Source organism: Pristiophorus japonicus, chromosome 27, assembly GCF_044704955.1.
Source record: "Pristiophorus japonicus isolate sPriJap1 chromosome 27, sPriJap1.hap1, whole genome shotgun sequence".
In the NCBI taxonomy this organism is placed as follows: Eukaryota; Metazoa; Chordata; class Chondrichthyes; family Pristiophoridae; genus Pristiophorus; species Pristiophorus japonicus.
Window position 1 is genome coordinate 7,200,083 of NC_092003.1, and position 12,713 is coordinate 7,212,795.

The 12,713-nt window shown below is 61.2% G+C and overlaps 2 protein-coding genes across 2 annotated transcripts; both read left to right on the plus strand.

The window, feature by feature from the left end:
• Positions 1-553: 553 nt before the first annotated feature.
• LOC139239336 (collagen alpha-2(I) chain-like) lies at positions 554-2,848 on the plus strand. The gene has a single exon (XM_070868010.1). It carries the CDS (start codon positions 554-556, stop codon positions 2,846-2,848), a length of 2,295 nt encoding a protein of 764 aa, XP_070724111.1.
• A 1,560-nt stretch (positions 2,849-4,408) lies between these two features.
• Positions 4,409-10,989, plus strand: LOC139239293 (N-acetyllactosaminide beta-1,3-N-acetylglucosaminyltransferase 2). The gene is made up of 2 exons (XM_070867963.1): positions 4,409-4,616; positions 8,588-10,989. Exon 2 carries the CDS (start codon positions 8,610-8,612, stop codon positions 9,789-9,791), a length of 1,182 nt encoding a protein of 393 aa, XP_070724064.1. The 5' UTR covers positions 4,409-4,616; positions 8,588-8,609; the 3' UTR covers positions 9,792-10,989.
• Positions 10,990-12,713: the final 1,724 nt, after the last annotated feature.

The window sequence follows — 12,713 nt, forward strand, 5'->3', positions numbered from 1 at the left end:
ACACCTGGAGTATTGTGTACAGTTTTGGTCTCCTAACCTGAGGAAGGACATTCTTGCTATTGAGAGAGTGCAGCGAAGGTTCACCAGACTGATTCCCGGGATGGCGGGACTGACCTATCAAGAAAGACTGGATCAACTGGGCTTGTATTCACTGGAGTTCAGAAGAATGAGAGGGGACCTCATAGAAACATTTAAAATTCTGACGGGGTTAGACAGGTTAGATGCAGGAAGAATGTTCCCAATGTTGGGGAAGTCCAGAACCAGGGGTCACAGTCTAAGGATAAGGGGTAAGCCATTTAGGACCGAGATGCGGAGGAACTTCTTCACCCAGAGAGTGGTGAACCTGTGGAATTCTCTACCACAGAAAGTAGTTGAGGCCAATTCACTAAATATATTCAAAAAGGAGTTAGATGAGGTCCTTACTACTAGGGGGATCAAGGGGTATGGAGAGAAAGCAGGAATGGGGTACTGAAGTTGAATGTTCAGCCATGAACTCATTGAATGGCGGTGCAGGCTAGAAGGGCCGAATGGCCTACTCCTACACCTATTTTCTATGTTTCTATGTTTCTATCCCGAGCTACATCCTGAACAATGTCCGCGGTTGGCACGGCAACGGCAGTCAACTCGGCCCAGCGAGGGCGGTCAGCGAGGCCCGGCGAGGGCGGTCAGCGAGGCCCGGCGAGGGCGGTCAGCGAGGGCGGTCAGCGAGGCCCGGCGAGGGAGGTCAGCGAGGGCGGTCAGCGAGGCCCGGCGAGGGAGGTCAGCGAGGCCCGGCGAGGGCGGTCAGCGAGGCCCGGCGAGGGAGGTCAGCGAGGGCGGTCAGCGAGGGCGGTCAGCGAGGCCCGGTGAGGGAGGTCAGCGAGGGCGGTCAGCGAGGGCGGTCAGCGAGGCCCGGCAAGGGAGGTCAGCGAGGCCCGGCGAGGGAGGTCAGCGAGGGCGGTTAGCGAGGCCCGGCGAGGGAGGTCAGCGAGGCCCGGCGAGGGCGGTCAGCGAGGCCCGGCGAGGGAGGTCAGCGAGGGCGGTCAGCGAGGGCGGTCAGCGAGGCCCGGCGAGGGAGGTCAGCGAGGGCGGTCAGCGAGGCCCGGCGAGGGAGGTCAGCGAGGGCGGTCAGCGAGGGCGCTCAGCGAGGCCCGGCGAGGGAGGTCAGCGAGGGCCGGCGAGGGCGGTCAGCGAGGCCCGGCGAGGGAGGTCAGCGAGGGCGGTCAGCGAGGCCCGGCGAGGGCGGTCAGCGAGGCCCGGCGAGGGAGGTCAGCGAGGGCGGTCAGCGAGGGCGGTCAGCGAGGCCCGGCGACGGAGGTCAGCGAGGGCGGTCAGCGAGGCCCGGCGAGGGAGGTCAGCGAGGGCGGTCAGCGAGGGCGGTCAGCGAGGCCCGGCGAGGGCGGTCAGCGAGGCCCGGCGACGGCGGTCAGCGAGGCCCGGCGAGGGAGGTCAGCGAGGGCGGTCAGCGAGGCCCGGCAAGGGAGGTCAGCGAGGGCGGTCAGCGAGGCCCGGCGAGGGAGGCCCGGCGAGGGTGGTCAGCGAGGCCCGGCGAGGGAGGTCAGCGAGGCCCGGCGAGGGAGGTCAGCGAGGGCGGTCAGCGAGGCCCGGCGAGGGCGGTCAGCGAGGCCCGGCGAGGGCGGTCAGCAAGGGTGGTCAGCGAGGCCCGGCGAGGGCTGTCAGTGAGGCCCCGCAGGGCGGTCAGCGAGGCCCGGCGAGGGCGGTCAGCGTGGCCCAGCGAGGGCGGTCAGCGAGGGCGGTCAGCGAGGCCCGGCGAGGGCGGTCAGCGAGGGCGGTCAGCGAGGGTGGTCAGCGAGGGTGGTCAGCGAGGCCGGTCAGCGAGGTCCGGCGAGGGCGGTCAGCGAGGCCCGGCGAGGGCGGTCAGCGAGGGCGGTCAGCGAGGGTGGTCAGTGAGGCCGGTCAGCGAGGCCCGGCGAGGGCTGTCAGTGAGGCCCCGCAGGGCGGTCAGCGAGGCCCGGCGAGGGCGGTCAGCGAGGGCGGTCAGCGAGGGCGGTCAGCGTGGCCCGGCGAGGGCGGTCAGCGAGGGCGGTCAGCGAGGGCGGTCAGCGTGGCCCGGCGAGGGCGGTCAGCGAGGGCGGTCAGCGAGGGCGGTCAGCGAGGCCCGGCGAGGGCAGTCAGCGAGGCCCGGCGAGGGCGGTCAGCGAGGGCGGTCAGCGAGGGCGGTCAGCGTGGCCCGGCAAGGGCGGTCAGCGAGGCCGGTCAGCGAGGCCCGGCGAGGCCGGTCAGCGAGGTCTGGCGAGGGCGGTCAGCGAGGTCTGGCGAGGGCGGTCAGCGAGGGTGGTCAGTGAGGCCCGGCGAGGGCGGTCAGCGAGGGCGGTCAGCGAGGGCGGTCAGCGTGGCCCGGCGAGGGCGGTCAGCGATGGCGGTCAGCGAGGCCCGGCGAGGGCAGTCAGCGAGGCCCGGCGAGGGCGGTCAGCGAGGGCGGTCAGCGAGGGCGGTCAGCGAGGTCTGGCGAGGGCGGTCAGCGAGGTCTGGCGAGGGCGGTCAGCGAGGTCTGGCGAGGGCGGTCAGCGAGGGCGGTCAGCGAGGCCCGGCGAGGCCGGTCAGCGAGGTCTGGCGAGGGCGGTCAGCGAGGTCTGGCGAGGGCGGTCAGCGAGGGTGGTCAGTGAGGCCGGTCAGCGAGGCCCGGCGAGGCCGGTCAGCGAGGTCTGGCGAGGGCGGTCAGCGAGGGTGGTCAGTGAGGCCGGTCAGCGAGGCCCGGCGAGGCCGGTCAGCGAGGCCCGGCGAGGGCGGTCAGCGAGGGTGGTCAGTGAGGCCGGTCAGCGAGGCCCGGCGAGGGCGGTCAGCGAGGGTGGTCAGTGAGGCCGGTCAGCGAGGCCCGGCGAGGGCGGTCAGCGAGGGTGGTCAGTGAGGCCGGTCAGCGAGGCCCGGCGAGGGCGGTCAGCGAGACGGATGAGGCCGCTCCAGCCGCGTGCCCCCAGCTCCCCCGTCGCCGGCGCTAACCGCCCCCTCCCCCCTCCCCGCCCGCTCCAATCGCCCGCCTCCGCCATTTGCAAAAAAAAAACCAAAATGGCCGCCGGGAGACGCCGACCTGACGTGTCATCGCCGCACGGGATTGTGGGGGTTGTAATCCCTTTCAGAGCTACTTGAGGGGTCAAGGGGCACGGAGAGAAAGCAGGAATGGAGGGCACTGAAGTTGAATGTTCAGCCATGGGTCATATTGAATGGTGGGGCAGGCTCGAAGGGGTCAATGGCCGACCCCTGCACCTATTTTCTATGTTTCCAACACAAGTCATCATCATAGACGGTTCCTCGAAGCGAGGATGACTTGCTTCCTCGTCAAAAAAGAAAAAGTTCACCGGTGTTTCAATGAAGGACCTAATATTCCGGATCCCGAACTACATCCTGAAGGGTGGAAGACGCCTGTGGGTGGATTGTTTTAACGTGGGTTGGCCGTTGCACACCAGCCACCACACGGGGCTTGACAGAGCGAGGTCTTGGTCCAGGGGCAAGGGTTAACCAGGACGACTGGAGACCAGCTCTGCTGCACGGGCCCAGTGCGCTCACATATCGCACACAGTGTGGGCTGGGCCCGTGCTGCCCCCTGGGCCCTCTCGGGCCCCGAACTCCCCAAGAGCCACACCTCCGCCACAAAAACACTCGCGGCTCCTTTTACCTTCACAGGCAACAAGGGGTATGGGGGAAAAAGCAGGAATATAGCGTTGAGATCGAGGATCAGCCATGATCGTATTGAATGGTGGTGCAGGCTCAAAGGGCCGATGTTTACGACCACCAGAATTCCCAAAGCTTTACAGCCAATGAAGTATTGGAAGTTTTGGAACATGGTCTCTGTTGTAATGTGGGAAACGCGGCAGTCAATTTGCGCACAGCAAGCTCCCACACACATAAATGTGATAATGACCACATCATCTGTTTTTGTAATAGTGATTGAAAGATTGGCCCCAGAACAACGGGGACAGCTTCCCTGCTCTTCTCCCAATAGTGGCCACCTGGGAGGGCAGATGCCGCCTCAGTTTAACATCTCATCCAAAAGATGGTGCCTCCGACAGTGCGGTGCTCCCTCAGTACTGCTCCTCCGACAGTGCGGCGCTCCCTCAGTACTACCCCTCCGACAGTGCGGCGCTCCCTCAGTACTGCTCCTCCGACAGTGCGGTGCTCCCTCAGTACTGCCCCTCCGACAGTGCGGCGCTCCCTCAGTACCGCCCCTCCGACAGTGCGGCGCTCCCTCAGTACCGCCCCTCCGACAGTGCGGCGCTCCCTCAGTACCGCCCCTCCGACAGTGCGGCGCTCCCTCAGTACCGCCCCTCCGACAGTGCGGCGCTCCCTCAGGACTGGCACCGGGCATGTGGGCCTGGATTTTGCGCTCGGGAGTGGGAATGGAAGCCACGAACCCATAGACTCGGAGGCGAGAATGCTACCCACTGAGGCACTGAGGCACGAGTTAGGGAAATGGGTCCTTATCCACCGGCAGGTCCTCCTCCCACTCTGCAGGGGGCGCAGTACCCAGGCTCCAGGGCGGCCTGTGACACCTGGTAGAAGTTGTTCAGGCCTCGTCCACGGCCCCCTGACACACGACTCTCCCCAATATTCATTTCAAGGCCGGTTTCTAACTCGGGCTTCTGTTTCCCGCTTGGATCCTGATCTCGAAGGCTCAGGCTGTGAGTATCTTTGGCCGCGGGACTAACCCTCGCCTCTGCTCACCCACCTTCAACATGGTTTCCGGGGTCTCGCCCATCGCTCCGCGCATCGGGAATAAATCCACGCACACTCTCCCCTCCGGACCCCGCCTGCTCCCGATCACGGCCCAGTGACCCCTGGGTTAGGGAGAGGGGAGAATCAGCCAGGGTTCCTGCTCCCGATCACTGCCCAGTGACCCTCTGGGTTAGAGAGAGAGGGGAGTATCAGCCAGGGTTCCTGCTCCCGATCACTGCCCAGTGACCCCCTGGGTTAGGGAGAGGGGAGAATCAGCCAGGGTTCCTGCTCCCGATCACTGCCCAGTGACCCCCTGGGTTAGGGAGAGGGGAGAATCAGCCAGAGTTCCTGCTCCTGATCACTGCCCAGTGACCCCTGGGTTAGGGAGAGGGGAGAATCAGCCAGGGTTCCTGCTCCCGATCACTGCCCTGTGACCCCCTGGGTTCGGGAGAGAGGGGAGAATCAGCCAGTGTTCCTGCTCCCGATCACTGCCCAGTGACCCCCTGGGTTAGGGAGAGAGGGGAGAATCAGCCAGGGTTCCTGCTCCCGATCACTGTCCAGTGACCCCTGGGTTCGGGAGAGAGAGAGAATCAGCCAGGGGTCCTGCTCACGATCACTGCCCAGTGACCCCCTGGGTTAGGGAGAGGGGGGAATCAGCCAGGGTTCCTGCTCCCGATCACTGCCCAGTGACCCCTGGGTTAGGGAGAGGGGAGAATCAGCCAGGGTTCCTGCTCCCGATCACTGCCCAGTGACCCCCTGGGTTAGGGAGAGGGGAGAACCAGCCAGGGGTTCCTGCTCCCGATCACTGCCCAGTGACCCCCTGGGTTAGGGAGAGGGGAGAACCAGCCAGGGGTCCTGCTCCAGATCACTGCCCAGTGACCCCCTGGGTTAGGGAGAGGGGAGAATCAGCCAGGGTTCCTGCTCCCGATCACTGTCCAGTGACCCCTGGGTTCGGGAGAGAGAGAGAATCAGCCAGGGGTCCTGCTCCCGATCACTGCCCAGTGACCCCCTGGGTTAGGGAGAGGGGGGAATCAGCCAGGGTTCCTGCTCCCGATCACTGCCCAGTGACCCCTGGGTTAGGGAGAGGGGAGAATCAGCCAGGGTTCCTGCTCCCGATCACTGCCCAGTGACCCCTGAGTTAGGGAGAGGGTGGAATCAGCCAGGGTTCCTGCCCCCGATCACTGCCCAGTGACCCCTGGGTTAGGGAGAGGGGAGAATCAGCCAGGGTTCCTGCCCCCGATCACTGCCCAGTGACCCCTGGGTTAGGGAGAGGGGAGAATCAGCCAGGGTTCCTGCTCCCGATCACTGCCCAGTGACCCCTGGGTTAGGGAGAGGGGAGAATCAGCCAGGGTTCCTGCTCCCGATCACTGCCCAGTGACCCCCTGGGTTAGGGAGAGGGGGAGAATCAGCCAGGGTTCCTGCTCCCGATCACTGCCCAGTGACCCCCTGGGTTAGGGAGAGGGGAGAATCAGCCAGGGTTCCTGCTCCCGATCACTGCCCAGTGACTCCCTGGGTTAGGGAGAGGGGAGAATCAGCCAGGGTTCCTGCTCCCGATCACTGCCCAGTGACCCCTGTGTTCGGGAGAGAGAGAGAATCAGCCAGGGTTCCTGCTCCCGATCACTGCCCAGTGACCCCCTGGGTTAGGGAGAGAGTGAGAATCAGCCAGGGTTCCTGCTCCCGATCACTGCCCAGTGACCCCCTGGGTTAGGGAGAGAGTGAGAATCAGCCAGGGTTCCTGCTCCCGATCACTGCCTAGTGACCCTCTGGGTTAGAGAGAGGGGAGAATCAGCCAGGGTTCCTGCTCCCGATCACTGCCCAGTGACCCCCTGGGTTAGGGAGAGGGGAGAATCAGCCAAGGTTCCTGCTCCCGATCACTGCCCAGTGACCCCCTGGGTTAGGGAGAGGGGAGAATCAGCCAGGGTTCCTGCTCCTGATCACTGCTCAGTGACCCCTGGGTTAGGGAGAGGGGACAATCAGCCAGGGTTCCTGCTCCCGATCACTGCCCAGTGACCCCCTGTGTTAGGGAGAGAGGAGAATCAGCCAGGGTTCCTGCTCCCGATCACTGCCCAGTGACCCCTGGGTTAGGGAGAGGGGAGAATCAGCCAGGGTTCCTGCTCCCGATCACTGCCCAGTGACCCCCTGGGTTAGGGAGAGAGGAGAATCAGCCAGGGTTCCTGCTCCCGATCACTGCCCAGTGACCCCTGGGTTAGGGAGAGGGGAGAATCAGCCAGGGTTCCTGCTCCTGATCACTGCCCAGTGACCCCTGGGTTAGGGAGAGGGGGGAGAATCAGCCAGGGTTCCTGCTCCCGATCACTGCCCAGTGACCCCCTGGGTTAGGGAGAGGGGAGAATCAGCCAGGGTTCCTGCTCCTGATCACTGCTCAGTGACCCCTTGGGTTGAAACACACAAAATTCTTTCAGGGCTTGACGGTAGATGCAGGGAGGGTGTTTCCCCCCCGGGCTGGGGAATCTAGAACCAGGGGTCACACAGTCTCAGGATAAGGGGTCAGCCATTTAGGACTGAGATGAGGAGAAATTTCTTCACTCAGAGGGGGGTGAATGTTTGGAATTCTCTGCCCCAGAGGGCTGTGGAGCCTCAGTCGTTGAGTGTATTCAAGGCTGAGATCGATAGGTTGTTGAACTATCGGGGAGTCAAGGATTATGGGGAGCGGGCAGGAAAGTGGAGTTGAGGCCAAGATCTTATTGAATGGCGGAGCAGGCCCGAGGGGCCGAATGGCCGACTCCTGCTGCTAATTCTTAAAAAGCTCACACGGTTGGGGGTAATATATTAGCATGGATCGAGGATTGGCTAACTAACAGAAAACAGAGAGTCGGGATAAATGGTTCATTCTCGGGTTGGCAACCAGTAACTAGTGGGGTGCCGCAGGGATCAGTGCTGGGACCCCAACTATTTACAATCTATATTAACGACTTGGAGGAAGGGACTGAGTGTAACGTAGCCCAGTTTACTGATGATACAAAGATGGTAGGAAAAGCAATGTGTGAGGAGGACACAAAAAATCTGCCAAAGGACATAGACAGGCTAAGTGAGTGGGCAAAAATTTGGCAGATGGAGTATAATGTCGGAAAGTGTGAGGTCATGCACTTTGGCAGAAAAAAAATCAAAGAGCGAGTTATTATTTAAATGGAGAGAGATTGCAAAGTGCCGCAGTACAGCGGGACCTGGGGGTACTTGTGCATGAAACACAAAAGGATAGTATGCAGGTACAGCAAGTGATCAGGAAGGCCAATGGTATCTTGGCCTTTATTGCAAAGGGGGATGGCGTATAAAAGCAGGGAAGTCTTGCTCCAGTTATACAGGGTATTGGTGAGGCCACACCTGGAGTACTGCGTGCAGTTTTGGTCTCCATATTTACGAAAGGATATACTTGCTTTGGAGGCAGTTCAGAGAAGGTTCACTCGGTTGATTCCGGAGATGAGGGGGTTGACTTATGAGGAAAGGTTGAGGAGGTTGGGCCTCTACTCATTGGAATTCAGAAGAATGAGAGGTGATCTTATCGAAACGTATCAGATTATGAGGGGGGCTTGACAAGGTGGATGCAGAGAGGATGTTTCCACTGATGGGGGAGACTAGAACTAGGGGGCACGGTCTTAGAATAAGGGGCCGCCCATTTAAAACTGAGATGAGGAGAAATTTCTTCTCTCAGAGGGTTGTAAATCTGTGGAATTTGCTGCCTCAGAGAGCTGTGGAGGCTGGGACATTGAATACATTTAAGACAGAAATAGACAGTTTCTTAACCGATAAGGGGAGCGGGCGGGGAAGTGGAGCTGAGTCCATGATCGGATCAGCCATTGAGTGGCGGAGCAGGCTCGAGGGGCCGAATGGCCGACTCCTGCTCCTGTTTCTGATGTAATTCTCCAGTTAACGGCTCCTTTGTTCCCTTCCTTCCCCCCCCCCCCCCCCCCACCCCCGGCAGGGACTGAGGAACAAAGGCGGCGATGAAAGTGACGCGACAGAGGTGGCTCCTGTGGGCGGGCTGTGCCTTCGCGGCTAACCTGCTGGCCTCCTGGGCCCTGTGGACAAAGTGGGCCAGGGGCCGGGCAACGAGTGCCGGGCCCACCGGGGGCTTCTGGAAACCGCCGTGCCCGCTGCAGTCGCTGTGGAACCAGGAACAGCACCGCCTCGACCAGCTGCCCTCCTCCTCCTCCTCCTCCTCCTCCTCCTCCGCCTCCTGGGACCCCGCCGGCGGCAGCTGCCGGCCTGACCTGGAGGTGCCCGGCCGCTTCGTGGACTTTGCCCGCCTGCCCCGGCAGATGCAGGACTTCCTGGTGTACCGACGCTGCCGGGCCTACCCGCTGCTGCTGGAGCCGGCGGCCCTGTGCCAGGGCGGGCCGCCCGTGGTGCTGCTGCTGGCCGTCAAGAGCCAGGCCTCCAGCTTTGCCCGGCGCCAGGCCGTCCGGCAGACCTGGGGGGGGCTGGGCCGGGCCTCGGGCACCCGGCTGGTCTTCCTGCTGGGCCGGCAGGAGGGCTCGGCGGCCGGCGACGGCCACCCGGACCTGTCCTGGCTGCTGGGCAGCGAGAGCCGCCGCCACTCGGACCTGCTGCAGTGGGACTTCCGCGACACCTTCCTCAACCTGACGCTGAAGGAGGTGCTCTTCCTGCCCTGGCTGGCCGCCCACTGCCCCGGCGCCCGCTACGTCTTCAAGGGCGACGACGACGTCTTCGTCAACACCCGGGCCCTGCTGGGCTTCCTGGGGGCGCTGGGCCCCTCCGCCGCCCGCCGCTCCGACCTCTTCCTGGGCGACGCCATCCTGGACGCCACGCCGGCCCGCGACCCCGCCCTCAAGTACTACGTGCCCGGGGCCTTCTACCGCGGGCACTACCCGCCCTACGCTGGCGGGGCCGGGGTGGTGTTCTCGGGCGGCCTGGCCCCCCGCCTGGCCCGGGCCGCCCAGCGGGTGCCCCTCTTCCCCATCGACGACGTCTTCACCGGCATGTGCCTGCGGCGGCTGGGCCTGGCCCCGCGCTGCCACCCTGGCTTCCGCAGCTTCGGCATCAACGAGACCGAGCGCTGGGAGCCCTGCGCCTACCGCCGGCTGGTCATGGTGCACCGGCGCAGCCCGCAGGAGATCGTCCGTCTCTGGCGGCTGCTGCAGCGGCCCAACGTCACCTGCGCGTGAGGGCGGGGGGGGCACCCTGGCACACACAGCCCTGTACACTGTGTGGTACGCAGGGCAGAGTTCGCAGGGCAGAGTTCACAGGACGTAGTTCGCAGGGCAGAGTTCACAGGGTTGCAGTTCACAGGGCAGAGTTCGCAGGGTGCAGTTCACAGGGCAGAGTTCGCAGGGTGTAGTTCACAGGGCAGAGTGTATAGAGCATTGTGCACTGCAGTACACAGTGCAGAGTTCGCAGGGCAGAGTTCACAGGACGTCGTTCACAGGGCAGAGTTCACAGGGTGTAGTTCGCAGGGCGTAGTTCACAGAGCATTGTACACTGCAGTACACAGTGCAGAGTTCACAGGGCAGAGTTCACCAGGCAGAGTTCACAGGCTGTAGTTCACAGGGTGCAGTTCACAGGGCAGAGTGTACAGAGCATTGTACACTGCAGTGCAGAGTTCACAGGGCAGAGTTCACAGAGTGTAGTTCGCAGGGCGTAGTTCACAGGGCAGAGTTCACGGTGTAGTTTGCAGGGCATAGTTCACAGGGCACAATTCACAGGGTGTCGTTCGCAGGGCAGAGTTCACAGGGTGTAGTTCGCAGGGCGTAGTTCACAGGGCAGAGTTCACGGTATAGTTTGCAGGGCGTAGTTCACAGGGCACAATTCACAGGGTGTCGTTCGCAGGGCAGAGTTCACAGGGTGTAGTTCGCAGGGCGTAGTTCACAGGGCAGAGTTCACGGTATAGTTTGCAGGGCGTAGTTCACAGGGCACAATTCACAGGGTGTCGTTCGCAGGGCAGAGTTCACGGTGTAGTTCGTAGTTCACAGGGCAGAGTTCAAGGGTATAGTGTACAGAGCCTTGTATACTATGCAGTGCACAGTGCAGAGTTCACAGGGCCTTGCACACCTCAGTGGATGGGGCAGAGATCACGGTGTAGTTCGCAGGGTGTAGTCCACTGTGCAGTGCCCAGGGCAGAGTTCACAGGAGCAGGCACCCTGGTCCCGAGCTGACTGCTCATTGAGAGATTCCCTTCCATTGCGGAATCACAGCCCCAAACATCGGCCACTCAACCCCCCTGCCCGCTCCCCTGGCCCTCAGTCAATACTGTGCCCACAAATGTTACCCAGGGCTCTCTGTTTTTTTTAGTGTTTTTTGGATTCATTTTGTGTTCTTCTGTGCTCTTGTAAAGATCCGCGGAAATAAAGACTTTGTTGGACGAGTCACCTGTGTCGAAATTCAGTCTCCTCCTCCTCCTCCGTCCCTCCCCCTCCTCCTCCTCTCCCTCCCCTCCTCCCCCAAAGGCTCCGGCTACGATCAGGCACTTCTACGGCCGCCCTCCAGCACCCGGCCTCACCGGGCCATCTCTTCAGTAGGCTGAGCCCAGCCGCAGCGTTGGCGGAGGGGGAAATTCGGCAACGCGAGGCATCACAGCCAAGCCGGATCCTGTCTGTGCAGCAACAACTGTTCAACGCGGCTCAACAGATAGCAGCCAGTGCTCAAGGACCCATTCCCCCATCCTCCACCTCGATCTCTCCGGCACTATGGCCTATTGCAGGCTGCACATTTTCAGGATAGTTGCTTTATCCGTGTGGCACACTACCACACCGGGTGCTGCATTTGCTCAGTCAGCCCTTAAGGGAGCAACCTTGCGTATTATTTCTGGTCACAGGGAAGGGAGAGAAAGTTGCGAGGGTCAGTTGTCGCAGGGGCAGCAATGTTACTGGACCCTCGAAGCCGATTGTGACATCTTCACCAGCATCCCATCAAACACTCCCGGGGCAGGTACAGCACGGGGTTAGATACAGAGTAAAGCTCCCTCTACACTGTCCCATCAAACACTCCCAGGACAGGTACAGCACGGGGTTAGATACAGAGTAAAGCTCCCTCTACACTGTCCCATCAAACACTCCCAGGACAGGTACAGCACGGGGTTAGATACAGAGTAAAGCTCCCTCTACACTGTCCCATCAAACACTCCCAGGGCAGGTACAGGGGGTTAGATACAGAGTAAAACTCCCTCTACACTGTCCCATCAAACACTCCCGGGGCAGGTACAGGGGGTTAGATACAGAGTAAAGCTCCCTCTACACTGTCCCATCAAACACTCCCAGGGCAGGTACAGGGGGTTAGATACAGAGTAAAGCTCCCTCTACACTGTCCCATCAAACACTCCCAGGGCAGGTACAGGGGGTTAGATACAGAGTAAAGCTCCCTCTACACTGTCCCATCAAACACTCCCAGGGCAGGTACAGGGGGTTAGATACAGAGTAAAGCTCCCTCTACACTGTCCCATCAAACACTCCCAGGGCAGGTACAGGGGGTTAGATACAGAGTAAAGCTCCCTCTACACTGTCCCATCAAACACTCCCAGGGCAGGTACAGCACGGTTTAGATACAGAGTAAAGCTCCCTCTACACTGTCCCATCAAACACTCCCAGGGCAGGTACAGCACGGTTTAGATACAGAGTAAAGCTCCCTCTACACTGTCCCATCAAACACTCCCAGGGCAGGTACAGCACGGGGTTAGATACAGAGTAAAGCTCCCTCTACACTGTCCCATCAAACACTCCCAGGGCAGGTACGGCACGGGGTTAGATACAGAGTAACGCTCCCTCTACACTGTCCCATCAAACACTCCCAGGGCAGGTACAGCACGGGGTTAGATACAGAGTAAAGCTCCCTCTACACTGGGAGTGTCAGCCTGGATTTTTGTGCCCAAGTCTGTGGAGTAGGACTGGAACCCATAACCTTGTAAGAGAGAGAGACACCCACTGAGCCATGGCTGTATTAAAACTGTAAGCAGTATCTCTACCCTCGTAATAGAAAGAATCTCAAATAAAAGTTCATGAACAAAAAATAATAAATTAAACATTTTTTTACGTTCAAACCACTTTAAATGTCAGAAGAGGAGTGGGATTAAATCCCTTTATCTGAACTACTTGGTC

Coding starts and splice junctions, on each gene's coding strand:
- LOC139239336 (XM_070868010.1), top strand. CDS start 554: ATGTTTCTATGTTTCTATCCCGAGCTACATCCTGAACAATGTCCGCGG.
- LOC139239293 (XM_070867963.1), top strand. CDS start 8,610: ATGAAAGTGACGCGACAGAGGTGGCTCCTGTGGGCGGGCTGTGCCTTC.